The sequence below is a fragment of the Cherax quadricarinatus genome, chromosome 31 (genome assembly GCF_038502225.1).
Source record: "Cherax quadricarinatus isolate ZL_2023a chromosome 31, ASM3850222v1, whole genome shotgun sequence".
Classification (NCBI taxonomy): Eukaryota; Metazoa; Arthropoda; class Malacostraca; order Decapoda; family Parastacidae; genus Cherax; species Cherax quadricarinatus.
This window is the reverse complement of record NC_091322.1, coordinates 33,408,177-33,428,985: the sequence shown is the minus strand read 5'-3', so window position 1 is coordinate 33,428,985 and position 20,809 is coordinate 33,408,177. Positions and strand designations below refer to the sequence as shown.

Below are 20,809 nucleotides of genomic sequence, written 5' to 3'. Positions count from 1 at the left end.
TCTGAAGTCAAGATTTTGCCACTATATTTTTCTTCTCAACACACAAACACACTCTTTCACTATCATCAGTCATGAGCATGTACACTCATAGAATTACTACGAGGTGTGTCATCACAAAAGGCATGGGGCTCTGGTGGCCTGGTGGTTAACGCTCTCGCTTCACACGGTGAGGGCCTGGGTTCAATTCCCAGCCAGAGTAGAAACATTGGACGTGTTTCTTTCCACCTGTTGTCTATGTTCCCCATCAGTAAAATGGGTACCTGGGTGTTAGTCGACTGGTGTGGGTCGCATCCTGGGACACTGACCTAAGGAGGCCTGGTCACAGACCGGACCGCGGGGGCGTTGACCCCCGGAACTCTCTCCAGGTAAAAAAAAATTTATGTGTAATTAGTACAGGTCTGCCATCACAAATCCGGCAATCAGTTATTCGGTACTAATTTTGGCTAGCATAATTTCAAATTTCCAGGGTCGCCACACCAACCCGCTGGTACTGTTTGGTGGCGCTACTTGCTGCACAACTCATTCCAATTTCTTTTTCTCCATTTATTGTTTTAACCTGCTTACTTTTAGCCCTAGCCATGGTTCCAATGAATAAAAGAAATGCTTCTCATTATGTAAAGCACCTACACAGTACATTATCCATTAAAGATGGCTTTGAAGCCACTGTCGGTTCCCATGAGCTCAGTCTCATGAAGCAGGAAAATATGCTTTATTATTACACTAATATCAACACTACAGCTTATTTGCCTATCACAATTGATCTAATATGACATAAACAATATAAAGAACATAAAACATGTTAAATACTCCAGAATGAATAATGCTTGACATAATACAGAGCAGTTCGATGGAGGTATGAAGAGGATATGGTATACAAATACCATTCTCCTACCCCTGTCTTGGAGGCTTATATTAGAGAAAACGGAGTGTAGCACAGGGATAACTGTCATATACACTCGTACTGCACCATAAACCTGAAACAAAAAAGTTATTTTCTCTATAGATTATCACACATAGCAGCATATGTGTAGAGAACCTAGGATAACCCAAAAAAAGTCAATGTGGCTTATTTTTAGTACCTGGCTTGGGTTAGCCATATATGATTTTTGGTAAATATTCGATTCCCAGCCAGGGTAGAAACATTAGGCGTGTTTCTTTACACCTGTTGTCTATGTTTACCCATCAGTAAATGGGTACCTGGGTGTTAGCCGACTAGTGTGGATGTTATCCTGGGACACTGACCTAATTTTCTTGAAATATTCTGCATAACAAGCGGCTTTCTATACAGTAGTATGTCACTGATGTCACCTAGGCCTGTATACCTTGTATATGTACGTGTAGTAAATAAAGATACAGTGGACCCCCGGTTAACGATTTTAATCCGTGCAAGAGGGCTCATCGTTATGCGAAATAATCGTTATGCGAATTAATTTTCCCCATAAGAAATAATGGAAATAAAATTAATCCGTGCAAGACGCCCAAAAGTATGAAAAAAAAATTTTTTTACCACATGAAATGTTAATTTTAATACACACAAACTGAAAAAGGCATGCACAATTACATGACACTTACTTTTATTGAAGATCTGGTGATGATTGATGGGATGGGAGGAGGGGAGAGCATTATCTTCTTACTGTTTAGAAGGGGAATCCCCTTCCATTAGGACTTGAGGTAGCAAGTCCTTTTCTGGGGTTACTTCCCTTCTTCTTTTAATGCCACTAGGACCAGCTTCAGAGTCACTGGACCTCTGTCGCACAACAAATCTGTCCATAGAGCTCTGTACCTCCCGTTTCTTCAAGACTTTCCTAAAATGGGCCATAACATTGTCATTGAAATAGTCACAAGCACGGCTTGCAACAGCTGTGTCAGGGTGATTTTCATCTATAAAGGTTTGCAGTTCAAACCACTCTGCACACATTTCCTTAATCTTTGAAGTAGGCACAATGGATTCCACAACTGGCATAGGCTTCTCAGGGTTAGCCCCAAACCCTTCAAAATCTTTCTTAATTTCCATACTAATTCTCACCCTTTTTACCACAGGGTTGGCACTAGAAGCTTTCTTGGGGCCCATGGTCACTTATTTTCCAGAAACACCACCGAAAACACTGTAATAATACGAAATATTCCGAGTGTATGCTTGGATGTTACCGCGGAGGCTGGCTGGTAAACAATGGGACGGCCGGCACATGTGAGGGCACATTGGACGCGTCTCGGACGAAAATCGGTATGCGGGGCAAAAATTTTGCGATAAAAGTAATCGTTATGCGGAAAAATCGCTATGCGATGCCATCGTTATGCGGGGGTCCACTGTATTATTCTTTCTTTCTTTCAACACACCGGCCGTATCCCACTGAGGCGGGGTGGCCCAAAAGGAAAAACTAAAGTTTCTCCTTTTACATTTAGTAATATATACAGGAGAAGAGGTTACTAGCCCTTTGCTCCCAGCATTTTAGTCGCCTCTTACAACACGCATGGCTTACGGAGGAAGAATTCTGTTCCACTTCCCCATGGAGGTAAGAGGAAATAAACAAGGACAAGAAAGAAAATAGAAGAAAACCCAGATGGGTGTGTATATATATTTGTACATGTATGTGTAGTGTGACCTAAGTGTAAGTAGAAGTAGCAAGACATACCTGAAACCTTGCATGTTTATGAGACAGAAAAAAGGACACCAGCAATCCTACCATCATGTAAAACAATTACAGGCTTCCGTTTTACACTCACTTGGCAGGACGGTAGTACCTCCCTGGGCGGTTGCCGTCTACCAACCTACTACCTAGAAAAGATATTATTATTATTATTATTAAATTATTTTCTCAGTTGTTTGTTGGGTTATCTTATTCAAACTTGGGCAGTGTATGATGGAAAGATACTTCTTCACATAAACCAAAAATGAAAGAAATCAGACCATAAACAGCGGAGTTCACTTCTCAGCCATTAGCGGCCGCTTAGCGGTATATTTTTGTATGGTTGTTATGGTTATATTCTCATTTTTTTCGGCCTCATTTGATAGAATGAAAGCTACATTACAGAAATAGATATGATTTTGATTGCTTTCATGACGAAAAGTACCTTGAAATTGCGCTCACAGTAGTGAAAATGTTCTATTCTTTAGCGAAGCTCAAGAGTAAACAAATGACGTCACCGTCCAATACCTGTCCGCCTGCCAGTCCAAATTTCAATACGGAGTCAAGAATGGGTTGACATTATTTATACAATTACAGTGGACCCCCGCATAGCGACCTTAATCCGTGCAAGAGGGCTGGCTGTTATGCGAAATGTTCGCTATGCGAATGAATTTTCCCCATAAGAAATAATGGAAATCAAATTAATCCGTGCAAGACACCCAAAAGTTTGAAAAAAAAATTTTTACCACATGAAATATACATTTTCCTACACACAAAGAGAAGGATACATGCACAATAGTAGAGTAGTACATGCACAATATATATTGTGCATGTACTACTCTACTAAATGAAGAATAAATGACACTTACCTTTATTGAAGATGCAGCAATGACTGATGAGACACTGTGTCCTGGGAGTGCCTTTTCCTCCTGAGTACTGTAGGTCCTGTTTGGTATTTTCTTCCAGAACAGGCCTTATCACACTGTGTATGTCACTACGATTCTTAAATCTCTCAAACCAACCTTTGCTGGCTCTAAATTCACCAATATGAGCACTAGTTCCAGGCATTTTCCCTGTTCACCTGGGTGTTAGTCGACTGGTGTGGGTTGCATCCTGGGAGACAAGATTAAGGACCCCAATGGAAATAAGTTAGACAGTCTTCGATGACACTGACTTTTTTGGGCTATCCTGGGTGGCAAATCCTCTGGGGTTAATTGTTTCTTGGTATTCTCAATAAGCCACACCAACAACGGTGCTACAGCAGCAGCAGCAGCAGCTGACGATGTTACAGCAGCAGCAGACGATGCTACAGCAGCAGCAGCAGCAGACGATGCTACAGCAGCAACAGACGATGCTACAGCAGCAGCAGACGATGCTACAGCAGCAACTGACGATGTTACAGCAGCAGCAGACGATGCTACAGCAGCAGCAGCAGACGATGCTACAGCAGCAGCAGCAGCAGCAGCAGACGATGCTACAGCAGCAGCAGCAGCAGCAGCAGACGATGCTACAGCAGCAACTGACGATGTTACAGCAGCAGCAGACGATGCTACAGCAGCAGCAGCAGCAGACGATGCTACAGCAGCAGCAGCAGCTGACGGTGGAACAGCAGCAACAGACGATGCTACAGCAGCAGCAGCAGCAGACGATGCTACAGCAGCAACAGACGATGCTACAGCAGCAGCAGACGATGCTACAGCAGCAATTGACGATGTTACAGCAGCAGCAGACGATGCTACAGCAGCAGCAGCAGCAGACGATGCTACAGCAGCAGCAGCAGCTGACGGTGGAACAGCAGCAACAGACGATGCTACAGCAGCAGCAGATGATGCTACAGCAGCAGCAGACGGTACTACAGCAGCAGGAGCAGCTGACGGTGGTACAGCAGCAGCAGCTGACAGTGCAGCAGCAGCTGACGGTGATACAGCAGCAGCAGCAGCTGTACCACCAATAGTAGCGATGGTTGATTGGGGTTTATTATACAACCTGGCCAGCTCGGAGACACGCACTCCACTTTCATACTTATCAATGATCTTTTTCTTCATCTCCATAGTAATTCTCACCCTTATTGCTGTAGGGTTGGCACTAGAAGCTTTCTTGGGGCCCATGGTCACTTATTTTCCAGAAAAAAATCACCAAAAACACTGTAATAATACAAAATGTTCCGATTGTATGCTTGGATGTTACCGCGGAGGCTGGCTGGTAAACAATGCCACCCGCGGAACATGTGAGCGTGGCTCAGGCCGCACATTGGACGCGTCTCGGACGAAGGCCGCTGAGCGGGTTTTTGTCCACTATGCGGGGCAAAATTTTAGCGATCAAAGCGTCCGCTATGCGGATTGTCCGCTATGCAAGGCGTCCGTTATGCGGGGGTCCACTGTATTACAATAATGCAGCAGTCTGCATAACAGTAAATCTTCTATTTTTTTGTGAATAAAAATTCCAAATGAAAAGCAAGAGTAATATAAGAGGGGCCTGTAGCCGTGACTAATTAACAGAGAAAATGTTATTTTAGTGCCAGGAATGTCTGCATTGTTTATTCTGGATCCTATTTTGAAATTGGCATCTGTTGAAATTTGTGTGAAATCGGCCAAATTGCCAATTTCTGACCACTTTATTGGGTAGTTGAAATAAGTGAATGGGCGGTTTCTTGTACTCAGTTGACAAACTAGAAGTAAATAAGTTTATTCAGCTATACACAAATACAGTTACATAGATTATCATACATAGCAGTGTATGTATAGAGAACCTGGGATAACCCAGAAAAGTCAGATAAAGTGACTTATTTCCAGTACCTGGCTTGGGCTTGCCATAGTATATGATTTTTGGTAAATATTTTTTTCTCGGTTGTTTGTTGGGCTATCTCATTGAAACTTGGGCAATGTATGATGGAAAGATGCTTCTTAACGTACAACAAAAATAAAAAAGAAGGACGATAAATAAGGGAGTTAACTTCTCAGCCATTAGCCGCCTCTTTGCAGTATATTTTCGTATGGTTTTTATGGTTGTATTCTCATTTTTTTGAACATTTGATAGAATGGAAGATATATTACAGAAATAGACATGATTTTGATTGCTTTCATGATGAAATGTACCTTGAAATTGAGCTCAAAGTAGGGGAAATGTTCGATTTTTGCCAATGTTCAATGAACTGTGTAAGTCAAGTTGGTTAATTTTATTAAGTGTATTCTAACCTAGCCACTCTGTAATTCGGCAAACTCAGTAATCCGGCACACTACAGGTCCCAATGATGCCGGATTTGTGATGGAGGACCTGTATATAATACGTACTGTACACTTTCAGATACATATTTGATTTTAATGTAGGCTCAGAATAATAGAAAAGAAGGGGTGTCCACTTCAGCAAAAATCCATTATATTGAAAGTTTTGATTAACCTTTAAATGGTCCAAACGTATATATACGGTCTCTCGCGTAGCGCCCCGAATATTTTGAGAAAAAAAAATTTATAGGAGAAAAAAAAAGCATGTGGTGCCCAGGCATCCCCAATTTTTTTCATATGGTGCAAACTGAGTGTGCACACCCATTCTCTCATGTCTAGACGACTCAGGCCTATCGTGCCAATGTTGAATGAATGACAAAGAAAGCATATATATACGTTTGGGGTGCTACACGAGAGAAAGTATATATATGTTTGGACCATTTAAGGGTTAAGTAGATGTAGTCCACTTAATCGACTGACTACCAGACAGAGAGATGCTCAATATGAGAGACTTAATCCACTGTATTAATGGACTACTGAACATACTAAAATAAACTCAAGCACAATACAGTATTACATTACAGTATTGTATAACATACCAGTACCAGGAAAAGAAAATGTGTTAAAAGTACAGCACAGCAAAATACATAGTCAAGTACAGTACAATAATTTTTCTTACCTCTTCTGGTGGGAAGATGAGCTTATGTATGTGCAGTATTCCCATGTAATCTAGCGGTGACCCAGAATAACTTATTCTGAATCAGAGTAGATGTAAAGCTCCAGCAGTAACATTGCAAATGGTGTGGAAGACACACAAACCGATGTGTGGGAAATGTTGATGGTTCAGATGTAATGGGTGAGTGAGAAGACCTAGACAGCTCAGGCCTACTGGTAAATGGTTTGGGAAACAGAATGAGGAACAGGTTTAAAGAATGAATCCAGCTTCGTCTGTTTAGCCACTGATGCTGCTCTCTTATGACAAGTGTCCTAAAAGCACGAAAGATCCGATAACAGGCCTGCATATCTTTTTTGTCTTTGAGGTCAGAGTATGCAATGAGAGCATCAATTGAATTTCTTATTAAAGACAATTTTGGTGACCTCATAGTCTCCTCTTTGTCATCATCACTACCCTGGTCATCTTCAGGAGTACTAATAGTTTTGTCTGCAATTTCTGTTTCACTTAATATCTAGTAACCAGGATCTCCATCACCTTCTTCCACCCATTCAATCACATTTTCTGTCATAATGCTTATTTCTCTCAGCCTCTTGAAGTGTTTGATGAAAATCAGTGGACAGATAATGATCGCCAGAAACTCGTTTCATCCCCATTACAGGGTTAAGAGGAGTCCTTTACTCTCCATCAGTTCATTTAGTAATAATCTGAAGGGTTCAATTTCTTCTGTGAGAACACTGCCAGCTTCACCAAAGGTTTTTATGTTAATCAAGCCATAGCATTTATGGAAATGCCAAAGCCAGCCATAACTTGCCCCAAATTCCATGTCTGTATGACTTGCTAGCCTCTAGGCAGCACAGCAAAGCTCAGCATAATGAATGCCAACACTAGCAATGCACTACTGAGCATATCATTTATGCACTGCTGCTTCAACCCTTGCATCTTAGGTCATTTTCATAAGAATAACCGATGAAACTTTTAGGCTAGATCTGGTCCACTTCATGGCTTTTTTAATTGTCCATTTTAGCCAATATCTGCTCTAGGGAAGTCCAATTTATCGAGGGTTTACTGTGCACTTAAACGAAAAATCCAGAAATTATTGGGAAGAGAAAAAATATCTATGATATACATATATGTACGTATATCCTAGGTAGTAGGTTGGTAAACAGCAACCGCCCAGGGAGGTACTACCGTCCTGCCAAGTGAGTGTAAAACGAAAGTCTGTAATTGTTTTACATGATGGTAGGATTCCTGGTGTCCTTTTTCTGTCTCAAACATGAAAGACTTCAGGTACATCTTGCTACTTCTACTTACACTTAGGTCACACTACACATACATGTACAAGCGTGCACACACACACACACACACACACACACACACACACACCCCTCTGGGTTTTCTGCTATTTTCTTTCTGGTTCTTGTTCTTGTTTATTTCCTCTCATCTCCATGGGGAAGTGGAACAGAATTCTTCCTCCATAAGCCATGCGTGTTGTAAGAGGCGATTAAAATGCCGGGGGCAAGGGGCTAGTAACCCCTTCTCCCGTATAAATTACTAAATTTAAAAAGAGAAACTTTCGTTTTTGTTTTTGGGCCACCCTGCCTTGGTGAGATACGGCCAGTTTGTTGAAAAAAAAATATATATACAGTGGACCCTCAGTTATCGGCTGTTCCCATTACTGGCCAACTTGGTGATCGGCCGGTTTTTTGGCTCCAGGTGATCAGCCGTTATTTTGGTTATCGGCCATTTCGGACGCATCTGTCCACCAGCTGGGGCCACTTGCGTGTCAGTTTGACAGTGTCTCTCGGTGCATGAGGAAGCTTCTGCTCATATATCCAAACATTTTGCTTGTTTTCCATTGTTTTTTGTGGGTTTTTTGCAGTGCAACTGTGAAATAAGTAACCATGGCTCCAAAGAAAGTTCCTAGTAAAGTTCCTGTGGTAAAGAAAGCGAGAAACACCATTAAATTTAAGTGTGAAGTGATTGATAAATACAAGAGTGATATGCGGGTGCTGGAACTTGCCAGGATGTACGGGAAAAACAAATCATTGATTACATCCATCCTGGCAAAGAAAGAACAAATCAAGGATGCTAATATTGTGAAAAGAATAACTTTTCTAACAAAACAAAGGTCACCAATAATGGAACAGATGGAAAAGTTGTTATTGTGGATTAAGGAAAAACAATTAGTGGGAGACAGTGTTGTGGAATCTATTATTTGTGAGAAGGCAAAGCAGTTACATGAGGATCTTCTACAGAAAACTCCTGGAACAAGTGCTGCTGGTAGTGAATTTAGGGACAGCAAAGGCTGGTTTGAGAGATTTAAGAAGAGCAGTGGCATACACAGTGCTGTAAGGCATGGAGAGGCTGCAAATTCTGATAAATGTGCAGCTGAAAAGTATGTACAGAAATTCAAGGACTATGTAAAGGCTGAAGGATTCGAACCCCAACAAGTCTTCGTGATGAAACAGGCCTGTTTTGGAAGAAAATGCCAAACAGGACCTACATCACGCAGGAGGAAAAGGCACTGCCAGGGCATAAGCCTATGAAAGACAGGCTTACTCTTATGTTGTGTGGTAATGCAAGTGGGGATTTCAAATTGAAGCCTTTACTGGTGTATCACTCGAAGTCCCAGTGTGTTCAAGAAAAGCAATGTCGTCAAGAATAGATAGTGTGCGATGTGGAAAACAAATCAAAAGGCATGGGTCACAAGGCAAATTTTCAAAGAGTGGGTTAATGATGTGTTTGGCCCAAGTGTGAAAAAATACCTCCTGGACAAGAAATTGCCAATCAAGTGCCTCCTCGTACTGGATAATGCTCCTGTACATCTTCCAGACTTGGAAGACCAAGTGTTTAGGGACTTCAGTTTTATATAAGTGAAGTTCTTGCCTTCTAACACCACTCCTCTCCTCCAGCCCATGGACCAGCAGGTCATTTCTAATTTCAAAAAACCCTACGCCAAAGCAGTGTTTGAAAAGTGCTTTGAAGTGACCTTGGACACTCAGTTGACCCTAAGAGAGTTCTGGAGGAATCACTTCAATATCCTCAACTGCATAAGCTTTATAGGTAAGGCTTGGGAGGGAGTGACTTCCAGGACTTTGAACTCTGCTTGGAGAAAACTGTGGCCAGGTTGTATCCAAGAGAGGGATTTTGAAAGGTTTGAGGCTGATCCTGACCTTTCCGACCCTGTGGACTCTATTGTGGCACTGGGGAAGCCCCTGGGGTTGGAGGTGAGTGGCGAGGATGTGGAAGAGTTGGTGGAGGACCACAGGGAAGAGCTAACCACTGAAGAGCTATAAGACCTTCAACTCAAAGAGCAACATACTACAGCTGAGGAACTTGCTTCAGAGGAGGAAAAAGAGGGAGTGAAGGAGGTGCCTTCTTCAGAGATTAAATGTGTGTGTGCAATGTTGACTAGGGTTCAAGTTTTTCTAGAGAAACACCACCCTGACCAAGCTGCAACATGTTCAGTGACAAAACCCTGTCCCAATTCAGGGACAGATTTGTTGTGCGACAGGGGTCCAGTGACTCTCAAGCTGGTCCTAGTGACATTAAAAGACAAAGAAGGGAAGTGACCCCAGAGAAGGCTTTGCTACCAAAAGTCTTTATGGAGAGATATTCCTCCTCAAAACACTAACTCCTCTCTCTTTTCTCCTCCCTATCTTCCAGAAGCTAGCATTAGTCTTCAATAAAGGTATGTAATACTTACATAATGGTCAAAAAAATTATTTTTCTTGTGAATATTTTTGTTCTAGGTAGTAGGTTGGTAAACAGCAACCGCCCAGGGAGGTACTACCGTCCTGCCAAGTGAGTGTAAAACGAAAGCCTGTAATTGTTTTACATGATGGTAGGATTGCTGGTGTCCTTTTTTTTCTGTCTCATAAACGTGCAAGATTTCAGGTACGTCTTGCTACTTCTACTTACACTTAGGTCACACTACACATGCATGTACAAGCATATATATGTATATATACACATCCCTCTGGGTTTTCTTCTATTTTCTTTCTAGTTCTTGTTGTTGTTTATTTCCTCTTATCTCCATGGGGAAGTGGAACAGAATTCTTCCTCCGTAAGCCATGCGTGTTGTAAGAGGCAACTAAAATGCCAGGAGCAAGGGGCTAGTAACCCCTTCTCCCGTATAAATTACTAAATTTAAAAAGAGAAACTTTCGTTTTTCTTTTTGGGCCACCCTGCCTTGGTGGGATACGGCCGGTTTGTTGAAAAAAAAAAAAAAAAAAAAAAATATTTTTGTCTGGAACGGATTAATTGTATTTCCATTAATGCTTATGGGAAATATTATTTCGGTTTTCAGCCATTTCAGTTATAGGCTGAGCTTCTGGAACGGATTATGGCCAATAACCGAGGGTCCACTGTATGTGTGTGTGTACCCAGTGAGGTACTACCATCCTGCCAAGTGAGTGTAAAACGAAAGCCTGTAATTGTTTTACATGATGGTAGGATTGCTGGTGTCCTTTTTTCTGTCTCATAAACATGCAAGATTTCAGGTACGTCTTGCTACTTCTACTTACACTTAGGTCACACTACACATACATGTACAAGCATATATATACACACCCCTCTGGGTTTTCTTCTATTTTCTTTCTAGTTCTTCTTATTTATTTCCTCTTATCTCCATTGGGGAAGTGGAACAGAATTCTTCCTCCGTAAGCCATGCGTGTTGTAAGAGGCGACTAAAATGCCGGGAGCAAGGGCCTAGTAACCCCTTCTCCTGTATAATACTAAATTTAAAAAGAGAAACTTTGGGTATTCTTTTTGGGCCACCCTGCCTTGGTAGGATACGGCCAGTTTGTTGAAAAAAAAAAATGTATATATAAATACTAGGTAGTAGGTTGGTAGACAGCAACTGCCCAGGGAGGTACTACCATCCTGCCAAGCGAGTGTAAAACGAAAGCCTGTAATTGTTTTACATGATGGTAGGATTGCTGGTGTCTGTCTCAAATATGCAAGATTACAGGTACGTTTTGCTACTTCTACTTACACTTAAGTCACACTACACATACATGTACACATTTATTTATACACACTCATCTGAGTTTTCTTTGATTTTATCTTAAGAGTTCTTGTTCTTATTACTTTTCCTTTGATATCCATGGGGAAGTGGAATAAGAATCTTTCCTCCGTAAGCCATGTGTGTTGTAAAAGTCAACTAAAATACCAGGAACAATGGGCTAGTAACCCCTTTTGCTGTAATGATTACTAAAAAGAATACGAAGAAAATGTGCACGGATGTTGTGCGAATGATAAGGAAGAGATGACTGTGGATGTTATGAATGAGAGGAAGCTGGATGTCCTGGCTTTAAGTGAAACAAAGCTGAATGGGGTGGGAGTTTCAGTGGAGAGAAATAAATGGGATTAGGTCAAGGGTTTCAAATAGAGTTAGAGCTGATAAATTAGACACATGTGCAACTCTTGGGTGTCTTTATTGAGGAAACGTTTCGCCACACAGTGACTTCATCAGTCCATACGTAGGAGAAACTTGAAGAACAGGAGGAGAATAAGGTAATCAGTCCCTCAACCTTGAGTCGATGTGTTCAGTCTATCAATTGTATTCTATTCAAGATTGATGGACTGAACACATCGACTCAAGGTTGAGGGACTGATTACCTCATTCTCCTCCTGTTCTTCAAGTTTCTCCTACGTATGGACTGATGAAGTCACTGTGGCGAAACGTTTCCTCAATAAAGATACCCAAGAGTTGCACATGTGTCTAATTTATCAACATGTCAGTTCTCTGAACCATTCATCTACAGAGTTAGAGCTAAAGAAGGAGTAGCAATAATGTTGAAGGATAAGCTATGGCAGGAAAATAGGGACTATAAATGTATTAATTCAAGGATTATGTGGAGTAAAATAAAGGTTGGATGTGAAAAGTGGGTTATAGTAAGTGTATATGCACCTGGAGAAGAGAGAAGTGTAGAGGAGAGAGATTTTGGAAAATGTTGAGTGAATGCATGGGGAGTTTTGAACCAAGTGTGAAGTACTTTTGGTTGGGGATTTCAATGCTAAAGTGGGTAAAAATGTTGTGGAGGGAGTAGTAGGTAAAGTTGGGGTGCCAGGGGTAAATGAAAATGGGGAGCCTTTAAACTGAGCTATGTGTAGAAAGAGGTCTGGTAATAAGTAATACATATTTTATGAAAAAAAGAGGATAAATAAATATACAAAGTATGATATAGCACGTAATGAAAGTAGTTTGTTAGATTACGTATTGGTGGATAAGAGGTAGATGGGTAGGCTCCAGGATGTACATGTACATGTAGTTAGAATTAGAGGTAGATGGGAAAAGAGGAAGCTGGCAACAAGTAAGAGAGGTGAAAGTGTATAAACTAAGGGAGGAGGAAGTTAGGGTGAGATATAAACAACTATTGGCAGAAAGGCGGGCTAGTGCGAGTATGAGTAGTGTTGGGGGGGGGGGGGTTTGAAGAGGGTTGGAATAGTTTTAAAAATGCAGTATTAGAATGTGGGGCAGAAGTTTGTGGTTACAGGAGGGTGGGTGCAGGAGGAAAGAGGAGTGATTGGTGGAATGAAGTAAAGGGTGTGATAAGAGAGAAAAAGGTAGCTTATGAGAGGATTTTACAAAGCAGAAGTGTTATGAGAAGATCAGAGTATATGGAGAGTAAAAGAAGGGTGAAGAGAGTAGTGAGTGCAAAAGGAGAACAGATGACAGAGTGGGAGAAGCACTGTCAAGAAATCTTAATGAAAATAAGAAAAATTTTTGGAGTTAAACAAGTTAAGAAAGCCTAGGGAATGAATGGATGTGTCAGTTAAAAACAGTAGGGGAGTTAGTAGATGGGGAGATGGAGGTATTGGATAGATGGCAGGAATATTTTGAAGAACTTTTAAATGTCAACGAAGAGAGGGAGGAGGCAATTTCATCCACTGGCCAGGGAGGTATACCATCTTTTAGGAGTGAAGAAGAGCAGGATGTGAGTGTGGGGGAGGTGCACAAGGCATTGCATAGAATGAAAGGGGGTAAAGCAGCTGGAACTGATGGGATCATGACAGAAATGTTAAAAGCAGAGGGAGGGGTGGGGGGGAACTAGCATTAGAGTGGTTGGTATTTTTGTTTAATAAATATATGAAAGAGCATAAGGTAGCTAGGGATTGGCAGAGAGCATGTATAGTTCCTTCATATAAAGGGAAGGGGAATAAACAAGATTATAAAAATTATAGGGGAATTAGCTTACTGAGTATACCAGGAAAAGTACGGTAGGGTTATTATTGAAAGAATTAGAGGCAAGACAGAATGTAGGATTACGGATGAGCAAGGAGGTTTTTAGAGTGGGTAGGGGATGTGTAGATCAGGTGTTTACATTGAAGCATATATGTGAGCAGTATTTAGATAAAGGTAGGGAAGTTTTTATTACATTTATGGATTTAGAAAAGGCATATGATAGAGTGGATAGGGGAGCTATGTGGCAGATGTTGCAAGTATATGGAAAAAGTAGTAAGTTAATAAATGCTGTAAAAAGTTTTTATGAGGATAGTGAGGCTCACGTTAGGATGTGTAGAGGAGAGGGAGACTACTTCCCGGTAAAAGTAGGTCTTAGACAGGGATGTGTAATGTCACCATGGCTGTTTAATATATTTATAGATGGGGTTGTAAAAGAAGTAAATGCTAGGGTGTTTGGGAGAGGGGTGGGATTAAATTATGGGGAATCAAATACAAAATGGGAATTGACACAGTTGGTTTTTGCTGATGATACTGTGCTTATGGGAGATTCTAAAGAGAAATTGCAAAGGTTAGTGGACGAGTTTGGGAGTGTGTGTAAAGATAGAAAGTTGATAGTGAACATAGAAAAGAGTAAGGTGATGAGGGTATCAAATGATTTAGATAAAGAAAAATTGGATATCAAATAGGGGAGGAGGAGTATGGAAGAAGTGAACGTTTTCAGATATTTGGGAGTTGACATGTCGGCAGATGGATTTATGAAGGGCGAGATTAATCATAGAACTGACGAAGGAAAAAAGTGAGTGGTGCGTTGAGGTATATGTGGAGACAAAAAAACGTTATCTATGGAGGCAAAGAAGGGAATGTATGAAAGTATAATGGTACCAACACTCTAATATGGATGTGAAGCTTGGGTTGTAAATGCTGCAGCGAGGAGACTGTTGAAGGCAGTGGAGATGTCCTGTCTAAAGGCAATGTGTAGTGTAACTTCTGGCCAGAAAATTCAGAGTGTGGAAATTAAAAGGTGAGGAGTTAATAAAAGTATTAGTCAGAGGGCTGAAGAGGGGTTGTTGAGGTGGTTTGGTCATTTAGAGAAGGGATCAAAGTAGAATGACATGGAGAGCATAGAAATCTGTAGGGGAAGGAAGGTGGGGTAAGGGTTGTCCTCGAAAAGGTTGGGAGGGAGGGGGGTAAACGAAGTTTTCTGAGCAAGGGTCTTGGGACTTCCAGCAAGCGTGTGTGAGTGTGTTAGATAGGAGTGAATGGAGACGAATGGTATTTGGGACCCGACGAGCTGTTGGAGTGTAAGCAGGGTAATATTTAGTGAAGGGATTCAGGGAAACCAGTTAGTTATTTTTATAAAGCTGGACTTGAGTCCTGGAAATGGGAAGTACAATGCCTGCACTTTAAAGGAGGGGTTTGGGATATTGGCAGTTTGGAGGGATATATTTTTGTATCTTTATACGAATATGTTTCTAAACCTTTGTATTCTGGGCATCTCTGCAAAAACAGTGATTATGTGTGAGTGAAGTGGAAGTGTTGAATGATGATTAAAGTAGTTTCTTTTTGGGGATTTTCTTTCTTTTTGGGTCACCCTGCCTCTGTGGCAGACGGCAAACTTGTTAAAATGCATACACACACACACATTTTTCAACAAGTCGGCTGTCTCCCACCGAGGCAGAGTGACCCAAAAATAAAGAAAATCCCCAAAAAGAAAATACTTTCATCATTCAACACTTTCACCTCACTCACACATAATCACTGTTTTTGCAGAGATGCCCAGAATACAACAGCTTAGAAGCATACACACAAACATACACAACATATCCCTCCAAACTGACAATATCCCGAACCCCTCCTTTAGAGTGCAGGCATTGTACTTCCCATTTCCAGGACTCAAGTCCATCTATATAAAAATAACGGGTTTCCCTGAATCCCTTCACTAAATATTACCCTGCTTACACTCCAACAGCTCGTCAGGTCCCAAATACCATTCATCTCCATTCACTCCTATCGAACATGCTCACGCACGCTTGCTGGAAGTCCAAGTCCCTCACCCACAAAACCTCCTTTACCCCTTCCTTCCAACCCTTTCGAGGACGACCCCTACCCAGTCTTCCTTCCCCTACAGATTTATATGCTCTCCATGTCATTCTGCTTTGATCCCTTCTCTCTAAATGACCAAACCACCTCAACAACCCCACTTCAGCCCTCTGACTAATACTTTTATTAACTTCATGCCTTCTCCTAATTTCCACACTCCGAATTTCCTGCATAATATTTACACCACACATTTCCCTTAGAGAGGACATCTCCACTGCCTCTAACCTCCTCCTCGCTGCAGCATTTACAACCCAAGCTTCACACCCATGAAAGAGTGTTGGTACTACGATACTTTCACGCATTCCATTCTTTGCCTCCATAGATAACGTTTTTTGTCTACACATATACCTCAATGCACCACTCTCCTTTTTTCCCTCATCAATTCTATGATTACCCTCATCCTTCATAAATCCATCCGCCGACACTTCAACTCCCAAATATCTGAAAATATTCACTTCTTCCATACTCCTCCTCCCCAATTTGATATCCAATTTTTCTTTATCTAAATCATTTGATACCCTCATCACCTTACTCTTTTCTATGTTCACTTTCAACTTTCTACCTTTACACACACTCCCAAACTCGTCCACTAACCTTTGCAATTTTTCTTTAGAATCTCCCATAAGCACAGTATCATCAGCAAAAACCAACTGTGTCAATTCCCATTTTGTATATGATTCCCCATAATTTAATCCCACCCCTCTCCCGAACATTCTAGCATTTACTTCTTTTACAACCCCATCTATAAATATATTAAACAGCCATGATGACATTACACATCCCTGTCTAAGACCTACTTTTACCAGGAAGTAGTCTCCATCTCTTCCACACACCCTAACCTGAGCCTCACTATCCTCATAAAAACTCTTTACAGCATTTAGTAACTTACCGCCTATTCCATACACTTGCAACATCTGCCACACTGCTCCCCTATCCACTATCATATGCCTTTTCTAAATCCATAAATGCAATAAAAACTTCCCTACCTTTATCTAAATACTGTTCACATATATGCTTCAATGTAAACACTTGATCTACGCATACAATACCCACTCTAAAACCTCCTTGTATATGCGTGTATGGACGTATATGTATTTTTTTTTTTTTAAAAGTCAGCCGTCTCCCACCGAGGCAGGGTGACCCAAAAAGAAAATCCCCAGAAAGAAAATACTTTCATCATCATTCAACACTTTCACCTCACTCACACATAATCACTGTTTTTGCAGACGTGCTCAGAACACAACAGTTTAGAAGCATATACTTATAAAGATACACAACATATCCTTCCAAACTGCTAAAATCCCGAATCCCTCCTTTAGAGTGCAGGCATTGTACTTCCCATTTCCAGGACTCAAGTCCGGCTATACAAAAATAACCGATTTCCCAGAGTCCCTTCACTAAATATTACCCTGCTCACACTCCAACAGATCGTCAGGTCCCAAATACCATTCGTCTCCATTCACTCCCATCGAACACGCTCATGCACGCCTGCTGGAATTCCAAGCCCCTCGCCCACAAAACCTCCCTTACCACTTCCTTCCAACCTTTTCGAGGACGACCCCTACCCCGCCTTCCTTCCCCTACAGATTTATACTTTGATCCATTCTCTTTAACCCTTAAATGGTCCAAACGTATACAGTGGACCCCCGCTTAACGATCACCTCCAAATGCGACCAATTATGTAAGTGTATTTATGTAAGTGCGTTTGTACGTGTATGTTTGGGGGTCTGAAATGGACTAATCTACTTCACAATATTCCTTATGGGAAAAAATTCGGTCAGTACTGGCACCTGAACATGCTACTGGAATGAAAAAAGTTCGTTAACCGGGGGTCCACTGTATATACGTTTTTTCAACATTTGAAAGTATGTAAAAAATGTAGATTTTTTTTCATTTGAAAATGTGTAAAAAAAACTTTTATCTACATTTGTTTTTTGTTATGTTCGAAAATATGTAAAAAAAAAACGTAGATCTACGCTTGGAGCACTACGGATTTGAACGTCGATCTGTTTGGACCGTTTAAGGGTTAAATGACCAAACCACCTCAACAACCCCTCTTCAGCCCTCTGATTAATACTTTTATTAACTCCACACCTTCTCCTAATTTCCACACTCCAAATTTTCTGCATAATATTTACACCACACATTGCCCTTAGACAGGACATCTCCACTGCCTCCAACAGCCTCCTCGCTGCTGCATTTACAACCCAAGCTTCACACCCATATAAGAGTGTTGGTACTACTATACTTTCATACATTCCCTTCTTTGCCTCCATAGATAATGTTTTTTGACTCCACATATACCTCAATGCACCATTCACCTTTTTTCCCTCATCAATTCTATGATTAACCTCATCCTTCATAAATCCATACGCCGACACGTCAACTCCCAAGTACAGTATCTTAAAACATTCACTTCTTCCATACTCCTCCTCCCCAATTTAATATCCAATTTTTCTTTATCTAAATCATTTGATCCCCTCATCATGTATATGTATGTATATGTATATATGTACATTTTTTTTTTTCCTAGGTAGTAGGTTGGTAGACAGCAACCGCCCAGGGAGGTACTACCGTCCTGCCAAGTGAGTAAAACGAAAGCCTGTAATTGTTTTACATGATGGTAGGATTGCTGGTGTCCTTTTTTCTGTCTCATGAACATGCAAAATTTCAGGTACGTCTTGCTACTTCTACTTACACTCAGGTCACACTACACATACATGTACAAGCGTATATATACATACCCCTCTGGGTTTTCTTCTATTTTCTTTCTAGTTCTTGTTCTTGTTTATTTCCTCTTGTCTCCATGGGGAAGTGGAACAGAATTCTTCCTCCGTAGGCCATGCATGTTGTAAGAGGCGACTGAAATGCCGGGAGCAAGGGGCTAGTAACCCCTTCTCCTGTATATATTACTAAATTTTAAAGGAGAAACTTTGTTTTTTTCTTTTGGGCCACCCCGCCTCGGTGGGATGCGGCCGGTGTGTTGAAAGAAAGAAAGATGTACATTTTTTTTTTTAACAAGTCGGTCGTCTCCAACCGAGGCAGTGTGACCCAAAAAAGAAAGAAAATCCCCAAAAAGAAAATACTTTCATCATCATTCAACACTTTCACCTCACTCACACATAATCACTGTTTTTGCAGAGGTGCCCAGAACACATCAGTTTAGAAGCATATACGTATAAAGATACACAACATATCCCTCCAATTAATTAATTTATTTATTTGTATTTTGTTACTATTTGCCAACTGGCAAATATCTTAAGCTGATCCAATTGTTTTAATGTGACTAGGAAATGTTAAGAAAGCTAGATCATTAATTATTTTCAATCAAAGAATACCCTCTTTAAGAGAAAATATATTATTGTTTGAGAGAGTGCAGTACACTTACCTTGGCATTTCGGTTCTCGCTCTTGTTCTCTGTGCACTGACGAGAAATGTGACCACTCTTGTTGCACACATAGCAAGTACGCTCAGGTTCAGGACAATCACGAGCTATGTGCCCCATCTTCGAGCAGTTGTAACATGAAGCTAGAAATACAATTCAACAATTACTTCGTGAAGAATACTAAGACATGCTTTCATAACACTATACAATTCAGGTGACTTCAGACATTATGTGTACAATCCTTTTCACTGAATCTTATGAGATGTATTTGTAAAGGGATTATGTAATTTATAGAAAACATGTGAATTCTTCCTCTGTAAGCCATGCATGTCCTAAGAGGCAACTAAAATGCCGGGAGCAAGGGGCTAGTAACCCCCTTCTCCTGTATATATTACTAAATTTAAAAAAAGGAACTTTTGTTTTTCTTTTTGGGCTGCCCTGCCTCGGGGAGGATATGGCCGGTTTGTTGAAAGATGTGTAAACTAGGTTTTTAAATGCAAAAGTACTAGCCACTGACAGAAGCCTACTTTTCTGTATTCAGGTTCTAAGAGCCACTTAAAAGGAAGAGCAACCTGTTAAGAGTACTGTACTTCTATAACAAACTCCCTCTTCCAACCAGATTGCCACCCGTCAGCTTCTCCTAAATGAAACTTCTGGAGCTGCCCCTCCTCTCACCACTGCACTACTGAGGTCTGTGCTGTCTGCCACTCAAGCTCTTAAGTGGTGCACCATTTTGAAGCCATCAGCCAAAACATGGACCTCCTTTCAGTAATAACCCATTAAGAATACTACAGTAATATTTTAAGAATTTGTAAGAGCTACAGATTCCTCCAGACTGGATGATGGCAGCCATATTCATTGCACTGCAGTTGTATCAGCAGGGAAAAGCCTGTTCAGGATGCATTGCCAAAAACAAAATATTGTAGTTATGAGGAAGAATCAGAGGACACTAACATTATTGATTATTCAACATGACATATTCTCCTATTATTCAACCTCATATTAAAGACCACTTCCACAGTTTGTTGCCATGACAGCTCCCTAAAAGAGACTTCTCTTGAATCCCCTTATGAACAACCTTCTACATTCATCACCGAATTAACTGGCTAGACAATTTGCTCAGAATTACCTCTGTATGCGGTCTTGATCCACCAGGAGGCCTGGTGTGGAACCAGCCCATAGGGGTATTAACCCTTTCAGGGTCGGCAGGCCCTGTCTTAAACTTGTTCTCAGGGTCGGAAATTTTTTAGAAAAAAAAATTATTTTTTCTTATGAAATGATAGAGAATCTTTTCCCAATCAAAATTACACCAAAATTATGAAATTTGATGGAAAACTTATGGAATTATGCTCTCGTGAAGTTAGCGGTCTCGACGATGTTTACGCATCGGCGATTTCGCCCAATTTGAGCCCTACTTTCGGCCAATTCCAATGTACCAGTAGACAAAAATCATACCTATTTCGCTAGAACTCCATCTTTTCTATCGAATGAGTACAAGAAACTACCCATTTGTCAGCACAGTTGTTGATTCCCTGTATATATATATATGTTATCTATCATAGTTAGTACCATCCATATGTTTTACATAGTTGACCCCTTGCTAGGTTCAGT

General features: G+C 40.9%; 1 protein-coding gene across 1 annotated transcript in view; it reads right to left on the bottom strand.

Moving 5' to 3' along the window:
* LOC128696442 (zinc finger CCHC domain-containing protein 7) overlaps nt 1-20,809 on the bottom strand; it is a 277,915-nt gene that overhangs the window by 167,424 nt on the left and 89,682 nt on the right. Inside the window, exon 4 of the mRNA XM_070090407.1 lies at nt 19,202-19,341. Coding sequence (XP_069946508.1) covers nt 19,202-19,341 — 140 coding nt within the window. The remainder of the gene's footprint in view (nt 1-19,201; nt 19,342-20,809) is intronic.